General features: G+C 42.3%; 1 protein-coding gene across 1 annotated transcript in view; it reads right to left on the bottom strand.

The window, feature by feature from the left end:
* MTMR7 (myotubularin related protein 7) overlaps window positions 1-20,648 on the bottom strand; it is a 202,491-nt gene that overhangs the window by 113,042 nt on the left and 68,801 nt on the right. Inside the window, exons 5-6 of the mRNA XM_053703920.1 lie at window positions 17,848-17,982; window positions 17,309-17,441 (exon numbers count right to left, since the gene is read on the bottom strand). Of these exons, the coding sequence (XP_053559895.1) occupies window positions 17,309-17,441; window positions 17,848-17,982 (268 nt within the window). The remainder of the gene's footprint in view (window positions 1-17,308; window positions 17,442-17,847; window positions 17,983-20,648) is intronic.

The following is a 20,648-nucleotide window of genomic DNA, read 5'->3' as shown; positions in this document are numbered from 1 at the left end:
TCATTTTTTCCTTATTTCTCTTGCTATCTTTATTTTAATGTAAGCATAGGAGCTGGCCTATTTTTGGTTCAACCCTTGGGTAGCACTTTCTAATTGGTGTCTAAATGTAGCCACCAATCAGCAAGTGTTTCCCAGATTCTGAACCAAAAATGGGCCGGCTCCTATGCTTACATTCTTGCTTTTTCAAATAAAGATACCAAGAGAATGAAGAAAATGTGATAATAAAGTAATATTACAAAGTTGCTAAAAATTACATGTTCTATCTGAATCATTAACAAAAAAATGGGTTTAGTATCCCTTTAAGCAAATGCATTACTTACTGCATACTGGTAAAGAAAGGAAATCATGGCTTGCAAAACCAACATATATTTTCTAGGGTTGCCATAGAAACCGTTCTCCAAAAAGAACTCCTGGCTCTAACTGTAAAAAATTGTCCTGAGGTGTGGGCTGGAGCCTGGAGGTGGACACCTAGTTGTAGGAGTCAGACATGATGTCATTCTGGCCTTATGTAAATATTTATTTGCTTACTGTGGCATCTGACTCTCAGGCACTTTCTATTAGAACAGCAGAAAAATGTAATTGTATATCTAATATGGTGAACTGGCATCAGTGAAGCGTTTGCAGTTTACAGATTCGACTGAATCAATGAATTAAACAAAATGTCATATTTTGTGCATATTGTGTGCAGTTTACTTTAGGTTTTTGCAGTGGACAAAACTATGGAAACCATTAGTGACTGTGGTTAATACTCATTTAAAGAGAAAGTAAACACCAAAAATGTTATTGTTTAAAAAGATAGATAATCCCTTTATTTACCACTCCCCAGTTTTGCATAAACACTGCTATAGAAATATACTTTTTACCTCTGCAATTACCTTGTATCTAAGCTTCTTCTGACTGCCTCCTTATCTCAGAAATTTTGACAGACTTGCATTTCAGGCAATTAGTGCTGACTCTTAAATATTTCCACGTCCATGAGCACAATGTTATCTATGTGGCAAACATGAACTAATTCCCTCTAGCTGTGCAAAACTGTCAAATGCATTCAGATATTAGAATTTAGAATGTATGCATTAGAAATTAGCATACAGGCCTACCTACCTAGGTTTAGCTTTCAACTAAGAATAACATGAGAACAAAGCCAATTTGATGATAAAAATAAAATAGAAAGTGGTTTAAAATGACATGCCCTACATGAATCATGAAAGTTTAATTTGGACTGTACTATCCCTTTAACCTCCATTACTTGATTGCTCTGCTGCTATTTGTTCTTAGACTTTTTTTGTAATGTTGTCTTCACAGACACAATAAACACGCTGAGTTTGAATACTGGTGCACAGACCCTAACAATAATAATAAAAACAATAACTTTTACTTGAAGCATTTTTGCTAAGGAAAGTATATTGCAAAATTCTTCTTTTAAAAATGGTATCCCTTTAATATATCATCTGATTTGTTTGCTACAACTGTTTTCAATTGCCAAAACACTTGCTTTAGAGGGAGCAACCAATACAGACTTGTTACTGGAGTAGACAAGGTTGCCCAATAAAATTTTGTCAGCAAGGTTGCCCAATAACTAGGGACATATATGTAGCAGGGTTTGGCTTGTACAGCAAAATAATTCATTTGTAATTTTGTTTCATGATTTAGGTAGAGCATGCAATTTTAAACAACTTTCCAATTTACTCCTATTATCAATTGTATCTTTATTGAAAAAAACAAAATTATGCTTACCAGATAATTTTCTTTCCATCTGTATGAGGAGAGTCCACAGCTTCAATTCTTACTTGTGTGAAATACTGAACCTGGCCACCAGTAGGATGCAAAGACACCCCAGCCAAAGGCTTAAATACCTCCCCCAGTCATTCTGCCAAGGGAACAAGGAACAGTAGGAGAAATATCAGGGTATAAATGGTGCCAGAAGAACAAACAAAAAAATGTTGGTCCGCCCAACGGAGAAAACGGGCAGGGGCCGTGGACTCTCCTCATACAGATGGAAAGGAAATGATTTATGTTTTCCATCTTAATATGAAGAGAGTCCACAGCTTCATTCCTTACTTGTGGGAAACATATACCCAAGCTCTAGAGGACACTGAATGAAACGGGAGGGTAAAAAGATAGGCGGACCCTATTCTGAGGGCACCACAGCCTGCAAAACCTTTCTCCCAAAAAATGCTTCAGTTGAAGCAAAAACGTCAAACTTGTAAAATTTTGAAAAGGTATGTAAGGACCACCAGGTAGCCGCCCTACAAATCTGCTCCATAGAGGCCTCATTCTTGAAGGCCCAAGAGGAAGCCACTGCTCTAGTAGAATGAGCCTTAATCCTCTGAGGAGGCTTATGTCCCTGCTGTTTCATAAGCTAAGCGAATAATGCTCCTCAACCAAAAAAACAAGGAAGTGGACGAGGCTTTCTGCCCCTTACGCTTCCCAGAATAGACAACAAACAAAGAAGAAGTCTGGCTAAACGCCTAAGTGGCTTGAAGATAGAACTTCAAGGCCCAAACCACATCCAAATTATGAAGTAACCGCTCCTTTGAAGAAGAAGGGCTAGGGCACAAGGAAGGAACAACAATCTCCTGATTGATGTTACGATCAGAAACAACCTTAGCAAGAAAACCCAGTACGAAGAACAGTCTTATCAGCATGGATACTAGGTAAGGGGGCTCACATTTCAAGGCAGCCATCTCATATACTCTGTGTGCCGAGGCAATAGCCAGTAAAAAGAGAACCTTCCAAGACAAATTAATGTCAAGGACGTGCATAGGCTAAACGGAGCCCTCTGCAACACCTTAAGAACAAGATTTAAACTCCAAGGAGGAGCGCTAGGTCGAAACACAGGTCTGATTCTAGACAGAGCCTGAACAAAAGACTGGACGTCTGCAAGCTTTTTGTGCAGTAAAACAGACAGAGCTGAAATCTGTCCCTTAAGAGAACTAGCCGAAAGGCACTTCTCCATTTCATCCAGGAGAAAGGAAAGAATCCTGGAAATCCTGACCTTATGCCAGGGAAATCCACGCTCTTCACACCAGAATAAGTAGGTCCTCCACACCTTATGATAGATGCGATGAGTAACCGGCTTACAGGCTTGAATGAGAGTATCAGTAACTTTCGCAGAAAAAGGTCTCATGGCTAGAACTAAACATTCAATATCCACGCAGTCAGCCTCAGAGAATCTAGATTTTGATGAACAAAAGGACCCTGTTCCAGCAGATCCCTGCGACAAGGTAACCTCCATGGAGGAGAAGATGACATCCCCACTAGATCAGCGAACCACATCCTTCACGGCCACGATTGAGCAATCAGTATTACTGATGCCTGCTCCTGCTTGATGCGGGCCACTACACGAGGAAGGAATGGTAATGGTGGGAAAAGGTAGATTAGCCTGAACCTCCAAGGCACTGCTAATGCATCTACTAGCTCTGCCTGTGAATCCCTGGACCTCGACCCATATCTGGGTAGCTTGGTATTGAGACGAGACGCCATGAGATCTATCTCCGGCGTCACCCACCTGTTGCATATCTCCGCAAACACTTGCGGAGTGGAGGGTGGAGAGACTATTCCCCCAGATGGAAGGATTGTCTGCTGAGAAAATCAGCATCCCAGTTGTCCACACCCGGAATGTGGATCGCTGACAGTGAACAGCTGTGGGACTCCGCCCACTCCAGAATCCGAGATACTTCCCTCATTGCTAGGGAGCTTCTCGTTCCCCGCTTATGGTTGATGTAAGCCACCGAGGATATGTTGTCCGATTGGAATCTGATCAACTGGGTCGAACCCAGAAGGGGCCAAGCCTTCAAAGCATTGAAGATCGCTCGAAGTTCCAAGATGTTGATAGGGAGGAGGGATTCCTCTTGAGTCCACAGGCCCTGTGCCTTACTGGCACCCCAAACAGCTCCCCATCCTGAGAGACTCGCGTCCATAGTCACAATCTCCCAGGATGGTCTCAAGAAGGACATCCCTTTGGACAGATGATCTGGACAAAGCCACTGTCAGGGTTTTTTCCCCGTTTTGTTTGCCATGTGCTGCTGGCAGTCATTTTACTCACCTCTATTGCTGACTCTGGTGCATACTGTGTGATGCTGCTCATTTCCTGCACTTCCTTTTATGGCCAGACTGGTGTACATCATCCGTGTGAGACAGGATGCAGTCTCAGAATTGTGATGTCATCACTTATTACTTAAAGGGCCTCTGTTCAGTATGCTTTGCCCTTGCGTTGTCTCAGACCTGTTTGTGAGAGCTCCTGTGTATTACCTGGCTGTCTGACGTCCCTCCTGGTTCCTGATCCCTGGCTTATTCCTAACTCTGTTGTTCTCCTTGTTCCTGATTCCGGCTCATCTGACTACTCGCTTAGGTTCCTGACTCGGCTCGTCTGACTATTCGTTTTGGCTCCTGACTCGGCTCGTCTGACTACCAGTTCTGGTTTTGATTCCTGTCTTGTTATTTGACTTGTGGACTTTTTATTATTTTTTGCAATTAATAAAAGTGAGATTATTTTTGCACTTCTCGTCTCAGTCTGATTCCTGGCATCCTGACAGCCACCAAGAGAGCAATTCTCTCGACCGGCTGTCTAGAGAAATCTGTTGAGACAGATCTGAATGATTGCCATTCCACTGTCTTAGCATGCCCAGTTGAAGAGGTCTGAGATGGAATCTGGCAAAGGGGATGATCTCCATGCAGGACACCATGAGTCCAATTACCTCCATACACCGAGCCACAGATAACCTGATGGAGGGCAAGACAACTGGAAGTTAGCTTGAAACATCTCTGGTCTGTAAGAAATATCCTCATAGACATGGAGACTATTATCATACCCAGGAACTCCCCCCTGGTACTGGGAATAAGAGAACTCTTTTCTAAGTTTATATTCCATCCATGAGATCGAAAAAGAGAAAGAAGAGCTTTTGAATTGTCCACTGCCAGACGACAGGACGGTCTTGAACCAAAACATTGTCTAAGTACGGCGCCACTGCAATCCCTCTGGTTCTGGCCACTGTGAGTAGAGCCCCTAGAACCTTCGTAAAAAAAACTCTTGGAGCAGTAGCTAGACCAAACGAAAGTGCAATGAACTGGAAGTGCTGGTCCAGGAACGCAAATCTTGGGAACTTGAAGTGTTCCTTTTGTATAGGGACGTGAAGGTAGGCATCCTTCAGGTCCATCATGGTCATAAAATGTCATTCCTGGACTAAAGGAAGAATGGACCTTATTGTCTCCATCTTGAACGAGGGGACAGACAGGAATTTGTTTAAACACTTTAGGTCCAGAATCAGACAAAAAGTGCCCTCCTTCTTTGGTACCACAAACAGATATGAGTAGTATCCCAGACCTCTATCTGCTGAAGGGACTGGTACAATGACCCCCAGGGCAAGGAAAGATCCCTCACTCAACCTAGAAAGGCATCTCTCTTTTCTGGCCTTGAAGACAGGTTTGATAAGAGGAATCTGCCCCTGGGAGGATGAGACTTGAAACCTATCATGTATCCCTGAGCGATGACCTCCAGTACCCACGGGTCTTGCACGTCCCCAAACCAAGCTTATGAAAAGAGTGACAGTCTGCCACCTACCAGATCCGAAGCTGGATCGGGGGCCGCCCCTTCATGGCGACTGATTTGGTGGGCTTCTTATTCTGCTTTGATTTACTGAGGAGGCTTCCAAGTTCCCTTAGACTGCTCTGGCTTTGCAGAGGGCTGCTGACATTGGGGTTTGTCCGAACAAAAGAAACAAAAATTAGGACCTTGTCCCTTAGGCTTGTTCTTCTTATCCTGCGGTAAAAAGGCACCTTTGCCTCCAGTAACCATGGATATGATAGAGTCCATGCCTAGACCAAAAATAATCTTTCCCTTGAATGGGAGGGAAAGAAATCTAGACTTCGAAGTCCGCAGACCAGGAGTTAAGCCAGCTAAAGTGCCCTACGGGCTAACACAGAGAAACCTGAAGCCTTGGTGTTCAGGCGAATAATCTGCATATTTGCATAACAAATAAAAGAATTAGCTACCCTTAAGGCCCTAATTCTTTCCAGGATTGTGTCAAGGGGACCCTCCCCTCCACCTTGATCAACTCAGATAAGGAGTCGCACCAGTAGGTAGCCGCTCCCGCCACCGCAGCAACAGCCGATGCTGGTTGGAACAAATATCCCGTATGCTGAAACATCTTTCTTAATAGAGTTTCCAGCTTCTTATCCATGAGCTCCTTAAAATGACAAACTATCCTCAAGTGGGATAGTAGTGCATTTAGCAAGCGTGGAGATAGCACCGTCTACCTTAGGGACGAGACCCCACAACTTCAACTGAGAGTCCGGAACCGGGAATAATTTCTTAAAAGGAAGAAGAAGGGGAAAAGGAAGAACCAAGTCTTTCCCATTCATTCTTAATAATGTTCCCCATCTTTACGGGAACCGAGAAAGTCTGTGGAACAACCCTGTCCTCATAGACCATATCTAATTTAGGAATGCAAGGTTCCCCAGGTAATTTAGGTTCTGGAACCTCTAAAGTAGCCAACATCTATCTTCTTTAGCAGAAAGCGTAAGTGTTCAATCCTAAATCTAAAGTCTGATTCCTCCGCAGCAAGAGGCTTAGAGGCAGCAGATTCCGCCTCAGAAAAAGCATCCTCTGAAGTATCAGAGGCGTCTTCATCATCGGATAATCTCGTATCAGATAATTTCAATAAGATAGTAGCTGACCCCTGAGAAGGATAGCAATATTTAACCTTTCGCTTGGGCTTAGCAGTGCGAGGTAAAGCACTAAAGGCCGCAGACATAGGAGTGCTACGGGACGCTGCATGTGTATTAGGAGATGAGTGTAGGGTGCGCACCTCACGGGATGGAGACTCCTCAGAGGTCGAAGGCTCAGTAGTACTAAACATATTAGTTTTCTTTGCTAAGATTACTTTATCAAGGCAAGTGGAACATAATTGAGCAGGTGGGTATACCGTGGCCTCCTCACAATATAGACAGGCATTAGCTTTAGATAAAGAGGGAGTACCCTCCAACGTATCAGAGTCCTCCATAGCTTGCGCTTACAAAAAGGACTAAATACAAAGATAAATGGCACCTTAATAACCCCAATGGCTGGGGCACTCACCACCACCTATGACCCAGGCCCAAGAGAGAAACCGATTTGTCTCCAGTCACCGCACGGTCAGGAAGAAGAGAATCACTGTGACCACACCCTGTCACATGGTGCGCCATGCAGGACCGCCCCTGCACCACTAAAAGCGCACCAAGCCTGAAGGGCTGCGCAGCGCCAAAGTGAAAGTAAAACCTGTACGTTCCAACATCTGCCTGAGCCACATCTCACACATGTCACAGCATAAACACGATATTAAAAATATGTGATTAATCCCACCTGTTTAATAACCCCCTTCCGGAGATATTAACCCTCGATTCCATTCAGATAAAAGGAGTCCCACTGTAACCTTGTCTTCTTGCGTTATGTGTGTATAAAAAAATTAAACGACCTTACCAGAATCTATGCCGTGGAACAGGAACACGGCCTCTCAAGTTTGACAGTCTTGTAGCATCGTTCCTGACATGGACTTGAGTGATAGAAGCAGGCAGTTAAACTTGTCAACACTGATTGCTTAAGGAGCTCTTAATACGAGTCTGGATGGGTTCGCAGAAAGACTCTCCCTGCATCTCCAGACTCTAATTTTCATCAATGCTCTCACTGAGAGGCTGACAAGACTACTTAAAAAAACAGTACAATCGTACCAGGTACTCCAGTATATAAAGTGACAGTGCCGGGTATAAACAATAACGTTGTAACAGTATAGTTGAAACCAACCTTGGGGAGTAAACAGTCTCTTAACTGTGGAGGTTAAGTTAGCGGTAGCTATATATAATTTTACGCTGAAAAGGTAATAGAAGTGGAAATGGAACTCACTACTCACTGGTCAGCAGACTCACCCGCTCGACGGGGAAAAAAAACAATCAACCGTATTACAGCCGGTCTTGCTCCAAGTGAACACAAACGTGCAGTTCCGAAATTGCCGGTTGACCTCTTCAGCGTTCCGTGCCTTCACCTCCGCGAGGCTGCACTGCTATGCGCATGGGCACTTCCTGTAGGCGTGATCTGACGTCCGCTCAACACTGCAAACTCCGCTAGACTACCTTACTCCACAGTTGAATACCCAGCTAATATACAACAACCCGCAGCTGCAGGGCAAAATGAAGACAGGAGAGCTCCTTACCCTCCTAATGGCAATAAGAAAAAATAAGTCCAAAAAATCGCCACTTGTAATAAATAAAATTCAAGCTTTATTCAGGAACCAGGTCCAATATGCATAAAAAGAGTATGGAGGTAACATCAAGGGATGATAGGAGAGACGAATAAGTCTTACATGTTTCGGCAAGGTATAGCCGTAATCATAGACAAATTCATACAGGTGTCACCCTTATTTACACGGGTACAATGTTCCCCATTGGTTAAAACATAACACACCCTACCCCTCACCTCCCTTACTAAAGAACACAGAATATTAACCCTTTAATGCCGACGAAAATATGTGTATAGGACTAAAATACAAAATAATAAATGTTGCAGGCTCAAATACAATAGAAAAAGATTATTTACATAAAATGGAATACATAAAAATATATATATATGGACAGCAAATATACATGATCAAGACAATTTATAGAATATACATAATTATAATAAAATTCATCAAAAAAGACAACCTTATAACACCTGGATTAAATCTAAGAAGGGTATCATTAGGACTGCAATTGAGATTTAATTGCAGTCCTAATGATACCCTTCTTAGATTTAATCCAGGTGTTATAAGGTTGTCTTTTTTGATGAATTTTATTATAATTATGTATATTCTATAAATTGTCTTGATCATGTATATTTGCTGTCCATATATATATATATTTTTTTATGTATTCCATTTTATGTAAATAATCTTTTTCTATTGTATTTGAGCCTGCAACATTTATTATTTTGTATTTTAGTCCTATACACATATTTTCATCGGCATTAAAGGGTTAATATTCTGTGTTCTTTAGTAAGGGAGGTGAGGGGTAGGGTGTGTTATGTTTTAACCAATGGGGAACATTGTACCTGTGTAAATAAGGGTGACACCTGTATGAATTTATGTCTATGATTACGGCTATACCTTGCCGAAACATGTAAGACTTATTCGTCTCTCCTATCATCCCTTGATGTTACCTCCATACTCTTTTTATGCATATTGGACCTGGTTCCTGAATAAAGCTTGAATTTTATTTATTACAAGTGGCAATTTTTTGGACTTATTTTTTCTTAAGACTACTTAAAACTCCAGTATCTTCTGACACTTTTCTGCCAACCTCCTGTGACAAAAGGCAAAGAATGACTGGGGGATGAGGGGAGTGGGGGAGGTATACAAGCCTTTGGCTGGGGTGTCTTTGCCTTCTACTGGTGGCCAGGTTCTGTATTTCCCACAAGTAAGGAATGAAGCCGTGGACTCTCCTCATATTAAGATGGAAACAGGAATGTTAGCTTAGGAGCCAGTCCATTTTTGGTTCAGCACCTGGGCCGCGCTTGCTGATTGGCAGCTACATTTAGCCACTAATCAGCAAGCGCTACCCAGGTGGTGAACCAAAGATGGGCCGGCTCGTAAGCTTACATTCCTGCTTTTTCAAATAAAGATACAAAGAGAACAAAGAAAAATTGATAATAGGAGTAAATTAGAAAGCTGCTTAAAATTGCATGGATAACAAGCGAACAAAGGATTGCAGATACTCGAAGGATAACATAAAAAAATCAATTTTATTGAATTGCAAAAAGGTTAAAAAACAGAATTTATGCTTACCTGATAAATTACTTTCTCCAACGGTGTGTCCGGTCCACGGCGTCATCCTTACTTGTGGGAATATCTTTTCCCCAACAGGAAATGGCAAAGAGTCCCAGCAAAGCTGGCCATATAGTCCCTCCTAGTCTCCGCCCACCCCAGTCATTCGACCGACGGACAGGAGGAAAAATATAGGAGAAACCATATGGTACCGTGGTGACTGTAGTTAGAGAAAATAATTCATCAGACCTGATTAAAAAACCAGGGCGGGCCGTGGACCGGACACACCGTTGGAGAAAGTAATTTATCAGGTAAGCATAAATTCTGTTTTCTCCAACATTGGTGTGTCCGGTCCACAGCGTCATCCTTACTTGTGGGAACCAATACCAAAGCTTTAGGACACGGATAAAGGGAGGGAGCAAATCAGGTTACCTAAACGGAAGGCACCACGGCTTGCAAAACCTTTCTCCCAAAAATAGCCTCCGAAGAAGCAAAAGTATCAAATTTGTAAAATTTGGCAAAAGTGTGCAGTGAAGACCAAGTCGCTGCCTTACATATCTGGTCAACAGAAGCCTCGTTCTTGAAGGCCCATGTGGAAGCCACAGCCCTAGTGGAGTGAGCTGTGATTCTTTCAGGAGGCTGCCGTCCGGCAGTCTCATAAGCCAATCGGATGATGCTTTTAAGCCAAAAGGAAAGAGAGGTAGAAGTCGCTTTTTGACCTCTCCTTTTACCAGAATAGACAACAAACAAAGAAGATGTTTGTCTGAAATCTTTTGTAGCCTCTAAATAGAATTTTAGAGCATGGACTACGTCCAAATTGTGTAACAAACGTTCCTTCTTTGAAACTGGATTCGGACATAAAGAAGGTACAACTATCTCCTGGTTAATATTCTTGTTAGAAACAACCTTTGGAAGAAAACCAGGCTTAGTGCGCAAAACCACCTTATCTGCATGGAACACCAGATAGGGCGGAGAACACTGCAGAGCAGATAACTCTGAAACTCTTCTAGCAGAAGAAATAGCAACCAAAAACAAAACTTTGCAAGATAGTAACTTAATATCTATGGAATGTAAAGGTTCAAACGGAACCCCTTGAAGAACTGAAAGAACTAGATTTAGACTCCAGGGAGGAGTCAAAGGTCTGTAAACAGGCTTGATCCTAACCAGAGCCTGAACAAACGCTTGAACATCTGGCACAGCTGCCAGTCTTTTGTGTAGTAAGACAGATAAAGCAGAGATCTGTCCCTTTAGAGAACTTGCAGATAATCCTTTCTCCAAACCTTCTTGTAGAAAGGAGAGAATCTTAGGAATTTTTATCTTATTCCATGGGAATCCTTTGGATTCACACCAACAGATATATCTTTTCCATATTTTATGGTAATTCTTTCTAGTTACCGGTTTTCTGGCCTGAACCAGAGTATCTATCACAGAATCTGAAAACCCACGCTTTGATAGAATCAAGCGTTCAATCTCCAAGCCGTCAGCTGGAGGGAGACCAGATTTGGATGTTCGAATGGACCCTGAACAAGAAGGTCCTGTCTCAAAGGTAGCTTACATGGTGGAACCGATGACATATTCACCAGGTCTGCATACCAAGTCATGCGTGGCCACGCAGGAGCAATCAAGATAACCGAGGCCCTCTCCTGTTTGATCCTGGCTACCAGCCTGGGAATGAGAGGAAACGGTGGAAATACATAAGCTAGGTTGAAGGTCCAAGGTGCTACTAGTGCATCTACTAGAGTCGCCTTGGGATCCCTGGATCTGGACCCGTAGCAAGGAACCTTGAAGTTCTGACGAGACGCCATCAGATCCATGTCTGGAATGCCCCATAATTGAGTTAGTTGGGCAAAGATCTCCGGGTGGAGTTCCCACTCCCCCGGATGGAATGTCTGACGACTCAGATAATCCGCTTCCCAGTTTTCCACACCAGGGATGTGGATCGCAGATAGGTGGCAGGAGTGATCCTCCGCCCATTGAATTATTTTGGTCACTTCTTTCATCGCCAGGGAACTCCTTGTTCCCCCCTGATGATTGATATACGCAACGGTCGTCATGTTGTCTGATTGGAATCTTATGAATCTGGCCTTTGCTAGCTGAGGCCAAGCTCTGAGAGCATTGAAGATCGCTCTTAGTTCCAGAATGTTTATCGGGAGAAGAGACTCTTCCTGAGACCATAGTCCCTGAGCTTTCAGGGATTCCCAGACCGCGCCCCAGCCCACTAGACTGGCGTCGGTCGTGACAATGACCCACTCTGGTCTGCGGAAGCTCATTCCCTGGGACAGATTGTCCAGGGTCAGCCACCAACGGAGTGAATCTCTGGTCTTCTGATCTACTTGAATCATTGGAGACAAGTCTGTATAGTCCCCATTCCACTGTTTGAGCATGCACAGTTGTAATGGTCTTAGATGAATTCGTGCAAAAGGAACTATGTCCATTGCTGCAACCATCAACCCTTCTACTTCCATGCACTGCGCTATGGAAGGACGTGGAACAGAATGAAGAACTTGACAAGTGCTTAGAAGTTTTGACTTTCTGACCTCTGTCAGAAAAATCCTCATTTCTAAGGAATCTATTATTGTTCCCAAGAAGGGAACTCTTGTTGACGGAGACAGAGAACTTTTTTCTATGTTCACCTTCCATCCGTGTGATCTGAGAAAGGCCAGAACGATGTCTGTATGAGCCTTTGCTGTTGACAGGGACGACGCTTGTATTAGAATGTCGTCCAAGTATGGTACTACTGCAATGCCCCTCGGTCTTAGAACCGCTAGAAGGGACCCTAGTACCTTTGTGAAAATCCTTGGAGCAGTGGCTAACCCGAATGGGAGGGCCACAAACTGTTAATGTTTGTCCAGAAAGGCGAACCTTAGGAACTGATGATGTTCTTTGTGGATAGGAATATGTAGGTACGCATCCTTTAGATCCACGGTAGTCATAAATTGACCTTCCTGGATAGTGGGTAGAATCGTTCGAATGGTTTCCATCTTGAACGATGGTACCCTGAGAAATTTGTTTAGGATCTTCAAATCCAAAATCGGTCTGAAAGTTCCCTCTTTTTTGGGAACTACGAACAGATTTGAATAAAAACAGAATTTATGTTTACCTGATAAATTACTTTCTCCAACGGTGTGTCCGGTCCACGGCGTCATCCTTACTTGTGGGATATTCTCTTCCCCAACAGGAAATGGCAAAGAGCCCAGCAAAGCTGGTCACATGATCCCTCCTAGGCTCCGCCTTCCCCAGTCATTCGACCGACGTAAAGGAGGAATATTTGCATAGGAGAAATCATATGATACCGTGGTGACTGTAGTTAATGAAAATAAATTATCAGACCTGATTAAAAAACCAGGGCGGGCCGTGGACCGGACACACCGTTGGAGAAAGTAATTTATCAGGTAAACATAAATTCTGTTTTCTCCAACATAGGTGTGTCCGGTCCACGGCGTCATCCTTACTTGTGGGAACCAATACCAAAGCTTTAGGACACGGATGAAGGGAGGGAGCAAATCAGGTCACCTAGATGGAAGGCACCACAGCTTGCAAAACCTTTCTCCCAAAAATAGCCTCAGAAGAAGCAAAAGTTAAACACCAAAAAACTCTAAGCCATCTCCGTGGAGATGTTGCCTGTACAACGGCAAAGAGAATGACTGGGGAAGGCGGAGCCTAGGAGGGATCATGTGACCAGCTTTGCTGGGCTCTTTGCCATTTCCTGTTGGGGAAGAGAATATCCCACAAGTAAGGATGACGCCGTGGACCGGACACACCTATGTTGGAGAAATCCCATTCCTTGTTCCTTTATTGGAACTGGGTGTATCACTCCCATCTTTAACAGGTCTTCTACACAATGTAAGAACGCCTGTCTCATTATTTGGTTTAAGGATAAGTGAGACATGTGGAACCTTCCCCTTGGGGGTAGTTCCCTGAATTCCAGAAGATAACCCTGAGAAACTATTTCTAGCGCCCAGGGATCCTGAACATCTCTTGCCCAAGCCTGAGCAAAGAGAGAGAGTCTGCCCCCTACTAGATCCGGTCCCGGATCGGGGGCTACTCCTTCATGCTGTTTTGTTAGCAGCAGCAGGCTTCTTGGCCTGCTTACCCTTGTTCCAGCCTTGCATCGGTTTCCAGGCTGGTTTGGGTTGTGAGGCATTACCCTCTTGCTTAGAGGATGCAGAATTAGAGGCCGGTCCGTTCCTGAAATTGCGAAAGGAACGAAAATTAGACTTATTCTTGGCCTTGAAAGGCCTATCTTGTGGAAGGGCGTGGCCCTTTCCCCCAGTGATGTCTGAGATAATCTCTTTCAATTCTGGTCCAAATAGAGTTTTACCTTTGAAAGGGATGTTAAGCAATTTTGTCTTGGATGACACATCCGCTGATCAAGACTTTAGCCAAAGCACTCTGCGCCACAATTGCAAACCCTGAATTTTTCGCCGCTAATCTAGCTAATTGCAAAGCGGCATCTAAAATAAAAGAGTTAGCCAACTTAAGTGCGTGAACTCTGTCCATAACCTCCTCATATGGAGTCTCTCTACTGAGCGACTTTTCTAGTTCTTTGAACCAGAACCACGCTGCTGTAGTGACAGGAACAATGCACGAAATGGGTTGTAGAAGGTAACCTTGCTGTACAAAAATCTTTTTAAGCAAACCCTCCAATTTTTTATCCATAGGATCTTTGAAAGCACAACTATCCTCGATAGGAATAGTAGTGCGCTTGTTTAGAGTAGAAACTGCCCCCTCGACCTTAGGGACTGTCTGCCATAAGTCCTTTCTGGGGTCGACCATAGGAAATAATTTCTTAAATATAGGGGGGGGGGACAAAAGGTATGCCGGGCTTTTCCCACTCCTTATTCACTATGTCCGCCACCCGCTTGGGTATAGGAAAAGCGTCGGGGTGCACCGGAACCTCTAGGAACTTGTCCATCTTGCATAATTTCTCTGGAATGACCAAGTTGTCACAATCATCCAGAGTAGATAACACCTCCTTAAGCAGTGCGCGGAGATGTTTTAATTTAAATTTAAATGTCACAACATCAGGTTCAGCTTGTTGAGAAATTTTTCCTGAATCTGAAATTTCCCCATCTGACAAAACCTCCCTCATGGCCACTTCAGATTGGTGTGAGGGTATGACAGAACAATTATCATCAGCGCCCTCCTGCTCTTCAGTGTTTAAAACAGAGCAATCGCGCTTTCTCTGATATGTAGGCATTTTGGATAAAATATTTGCTATGGAGTTATCCATTACAGCCGTCAATTGTTGCATGGTAATAAGCATTGGCGCGCTAGATGTACTAGGGACCTCCTGCGTGGGCAAAACTGGTATAGACACAGTAGGAGATGATGTAGTATCATGTCTACTCCCCTCATCTGAGGAATCATCTTGGGCAATTTCATTATCTGTGGCAGTACTGTCCTTACTTTGTTTGGACGCTATGGCACAATTATCACACAAATTTAAATGGAGACACATTGGCTTTCATATATATAGAACATAGCTTATCCGAAGGCACAGACATGTTAAACAGGCTTAAACTTGTCAATAAAGCACAAAAAACGTTTTAAAACAAAACCGTTACGGTCTCTTTAAATTTTAAACAGAAACACTTTATTACTGAATATGTGAAAAAGTATGAAGGAATTGTTCACCACAGTGTCTTAAAGCATTAAGAGTATTGCACACCAATTTTCAGAGCTTTAACCCTTAAAATAACGGAACCAGAGCCGTTTACAAATTTAACCCCTATACAGTCCCAGCTATACCCTTTGCTGCGACCTAACCAAGCCCAGAGGGGAATACGATACCAAATGACGCCTTCTAGAAACTTTTCCAGCTACTTTCAGATCCTCACACATGCATCTGCATGTCTTGCTCTCAAAAGTAATGGCGTGAAAATGAGGCTCAGCCTACAACTGGGAAGGCCCTCCCTGACTGGAAAAGGTGTCCAACATAGTGCCTGCCGTTAAAAAACGTTCCCCAAGTTTATAAATGTGAATTATCAGCATAAACATGTATAAAAATGTCCAAATAAAGCAATCAATTTAGCCCATAAAAGTGTCTACCAGTTTTATAGCCCATATTAAGCCCTTTATTCTGTTTGCTTGACTAAGAAAATGGCTTACCGGTCCCCATGAGGGGAAATGACAGCCTTCCAGCATTACATGGTCTTGTTAGAAATATGGCTAATCATACCTTAAGCAGAAAAGTCTGCTAACTGTTTCCCCCAACTGAAGTTACTTCATCTCAACAGTCCTATGTGGAAACAGCAATCGATTTTAGTTACTGTCTGCTAAAATCATCTTCCTCTCACAAACAGAAATCTTCATCCTTTTCTGTTTCAGAGTAAATAGTACATACCAGCACTATTTTAAAATAACAAACACTTGATAGAAGAATAAAAAACTACATTTAAACACCAAAAAACTCTTAACCATCTCCGTGGAGATGTTGCCTGTGCAACGGCAAAGAGAATGACTGGGGTGGGCGGAGCCTAGGAGGGACTATATGGCCAGCTTTGCTGGGACTCTTTGCCATTTCCTGTTGGGGAAGAGATATTCCCACAAGTAAGGATGACGCCGTGGACCGGACACACCAATGTTGGAGAAAACAGCTGTAAACACACAGTTAAAGCCACTATAGGCAGGCAGACAAACAAACACAGAGCTCTATCTGAATCATGAAAGAAAACAATTTTATATTAAATGTAATAGTATTTTATGTCCATTTAATTTCTACTGGTTTAGATGTGACAATAACAATCTAACATCACAAATGATGTTGCTAGGGGTACGTGCCTATGCATGGATGAGCAGATTAGACAGGCCATGCCATGGGGCAATCTATGAGGAACTAGATCACAATTCCCATTATAAATTAATGGGCCTAATAGCTTTCTTCTCCTTTGTAATGTAGTCCTGCATACCCATCTAGTGTTTACTCCTTAACTGAACTATTTAGGCTCTCACTGTATATAAACTCTGCATGCTATTTAAGAAAATGTGTGTATCTTGTGGACTATGTTGCCCTCATGATCTTGATGTTTGCCTTTATCAGAATATCACCCAGTACGTGAATGATTGCCTATATCTATATATCATGTGCAAGAAGACATGGGAACATCTGCTAAACCAATGACAGGAGTAAGAGGTGTGAAGCCAGTAATCATCAGCTAGCTTCTAGTAGTGAAGGATATGTACATATCCATTTTCAACGAAAGATATCACGAGAACAATGCAAAATTTGAAAGTACAAGTGAACTTAAGAATGACCTCCTGTCTGAATAGTGCCAATTTAATTTTGACTTTCCTGTCCCTTTAAAAACACATGCAACTTTTTTTGGTTGTGCTTTCCAAAGCGGCTTTTGTGCCTTTAAGTGACTTTTTTATGAGAGAAAATGTAGAAATCCACTGTCCTTTTAAAGGTTCCTCCAAACACAAAATCTTGTTAGATTCTTATTCAGAAAAGAAAAAGGAAAAAACATTTACCCTCTAAGAAACCTGCAATAACTACAGCATTATACATACACAATGATAAAACAACAGCTGGTTACCTTCTAGCATCTTCTGCAGACTATTCCTCATCACATGGATGTTCTCAATACCAATAAATTGAAATTTTATATTGGAGTAGTTGTCCTCGTTTTCATATCCTTTACCTGCAGCTCTGTTTGCCATTGCATTGAGCTGAAATAAATAAATAAAAAAGCAGGCACTCAATAAATATTACTAGGTTATAAACCATCATATAATTATCTAATAGTTATATCTAATAGGTATAAAAAGCACCTACAATATTTACACAATACACAAAAAGAAGCTGTTATGAGGTTGTATGGCCACAGTGGGGCAGCAGTTTATATTTAGTAGAATGTAATGTGAGGTTAACGGTAGAATCTGTTATGAGGTTGTATGGCCACTGTGGGGCAGCAGTTTATATTTAGTAGAATGTAATGTGAGGTTAACGGTAGAAGTTGTTATGAGGTTGTATGGCCACTGTGGGGCAGCAGTCTATATTTAGTAGAATGTAATGTTAGGTAAACTGAAAAGTCTGTGACTTTAAACCTGGTCTCCATAGCAGTCGATTACTCACTTTTGGACGCGTATCAACAACATAAATGAAATCACTGCCTGGGTTTGCTTTCCTTATAGCCTGCAGCATCTGTTCATCCTCAAGGCATCTAGCACTGAAGCCAGACAGGGGCTGACTACTTCTTGAAATTGAGGCCTGAGGAGGGAAAATGTCAGACTGCAATCAGAACTATTTAGTGATTAGTTTCACATTAAACAGTGTAATTATTTGTTAACTCGCATAATGCAAACAATAAGCTGTGCTCTACCATGACCAGTAAATGGCTTACAAACGGTCTATCAGTATATGGGCTAAGAAAATGAAGGGAGCAATGGTAGTGCGTGCTTTATTTCACTCGTTTTATTTACATAGTCTGTCAATGTACATGCAAAGCCTCCCACCTACTCACTTTCTAGGGGTATCATTCAGCCAAAACATGTGACCTGCTAATGTCGCTGGTTCCCTTTTAGATAATCTTTCAGTTTGCAGCAAGAGATTTAAACATTTTCTTTATTCATTTTCCCATAACAGCAGGGCTGTTTGTTTATCAGAGTACAAATGGGCTATTTAGCTGCTGGGGTTGGGCTTTCTGGTGAAATTTACCACAACAAAAGTCTGCCTGTCTATTTATGTGTTTCATATCACACCATTTTGCCTTAGATGATCATATAATTACACCTTAAAGGGACATGAAACCCAATTTTTCTCTCTTATAATTCAGATTGTACTGTAAATATATTTCCAATGTATTTCTATTATCTAATAAATAGTTTAATTCTCTTTGCATCCTTTGTTGAAAATTATACCTAGGTGGGCTCAGAAGCTGCACATATATGCCTCTTGTCATTGGCTTACAGTTAGCTCCTAGTAGTGCATTACTGATAAGTCAACAAAGAATACAAAGAGAATGAAGCAAATTAGATATTAGAAGTAAACTGTTGCTAAAAAATGCATGACCCATCTGAATCATGAAAGAAAACAAATTGAGTTTCACGTCCCTTGGCAAATTACTCCTGAATCTACTATCTTTCAACTTGAGATCATGACCTTTTATTCTGGAATAGCTTTTTTTGTAGAAATACTAACAGACTCTCAGCTAGATTACAAGTTTTGCGTTGCGCCTGGCAACGCTAAATATATGGCATTTTTAGCGTTAAAACAGTACCGCAGCTATTGTTGTCGGTATAGCGGTACCGCACACCTTTTAGACTGTAACGCAACGTCAGTCCCGCACACGTAAAAATTATGTTGTTTTTTCATGGGATTCCAATAGCGCCGGTATTACGAGTTTTGCGGTGAGGCTAAAAAGTGAGCATTACAGCCTAAAACGACAAGATCCGTACCGCCATCTAAAGTCAGTAGTTATGAGTTTTACACTACAAATCTGTAACATAAAACTCAGAACTAAACTGCTACAAACTGCACTTAACACCCATAAACTACCTATTAACCCCTAAACCGAGGCCCTCCCGTATCAAAAACACTATAATAAATGTATTAACCCCTAATCTGCCGCTCCCAACATCGCCACCACTAAAAAAATGTATTAACCCCTATTCCGCCGCTCCCTGACATCGTCACCACTATACTAAAGTTATTAACACCTAAACCGCCACCCTCCCGCATCAAAAAACATAATTTATGCTTACCTGATAAATTTATTTCTCTTGTGATGTATCAAGTCCACGGATTCATCCTTACTTGTGGGATATTCTCCTTCCCTACAGGAAGTGGCAGAGAGAACACCCACAGCAGAGCTGTCTATATAGCTCCTCCCTTAGCTCCACCCCCCAGTCATTCGACCAAAGGCTAGGAAGAAAAAGGAGAAACTATAGGGTGCAGTGGTGACTGAAAGTTTAAAAATAAAAAATATATGCCTGTCTCAATAAACAGGGCGGGCCGTGGACTCGATACATCACAAGAGAAATAAATTTATCAGGTAAGCATAAACTATGTTTTCTCTTGTAAGATGTATCAAGTCCACGGATTCATCCTTACTTGTGGGATACCAATACCAAAGCTTTAGGACACGGATGAAGGGAGGGACAAGACAGGGACCTTAAACGGAAGGCACCACTGCTTGTAGAACCTTTCTCCCAAAAATAGCCTTCGAAGAAGCAAAAGTATCCAATTTGGAAAAAGTATGAAGCGAAGACCAAGTCGCCGCCTTACAAATCTGTTCAACAGAAGCCTCATTTTTAAAAGCCCATGTGGAAGCCACAGCTCTAGTAGAATGAGCAGAAATTATTTCAGGAGGCTGCTGTCCAGCAGTCTCATAGGCCAAACGGATGATGCTTTTCAGCCAAAAGGAAAGAGAGGTAGCCGTAGCCTTTTGACCTCCCCGCTTACCAGAATAAACAACAAACAATGAAGATGTTTGATGGAAATCTTTGGTTGCTTGTAAGTAGAACTTTAAAGCACAAACCACATCAAGATTGTGCAACAGACGTTCCTTCTTTGATGAAGGATTAGGACGCAGTGAAGGAACAACAATCTCTTGATTGATATTCTTATTAGAAACAACCTTAGGAAGAAACCCAGGTTTGGTACACAAAACCACCTTATCTGCATGGAAAATAAGATAAGGGGAATCACACTGTAAAGCAGATAGCTCAGAAACTCTTCAAGCCGAAGAGATAGCAACTAAAAACAAAACTTTCCAAGATAGAAGCTTAATATCTATGGAATGCATAGGTTCAAACGGAACCCCTTGAAGAACTCTAAGGACTAAGTTTAGGCTCCAAGGCGGAGCAACAGGCCTAAATACAGGCTTAATTCTGACCAAAGTCTGACTAAAAGCTTGAACGTGTGGAACATCTGCC

Source organism: Bombina bombina, chromosome 2 (genome assembly GCF_027579735.1).
Source record: "Bombina bombina isolate aBomBom1 chromosome 2, aBomBom1.pri, whole genome shotgun sequence".
NCBI lineage: Eukaryota > Metazoa > Chordata > Amphibia > Anura > Bombinatoridae > Bombina > Bombina bombina.
This window is presented reverse-complemented; position numbering and strand designations above follow the sequence as displayed.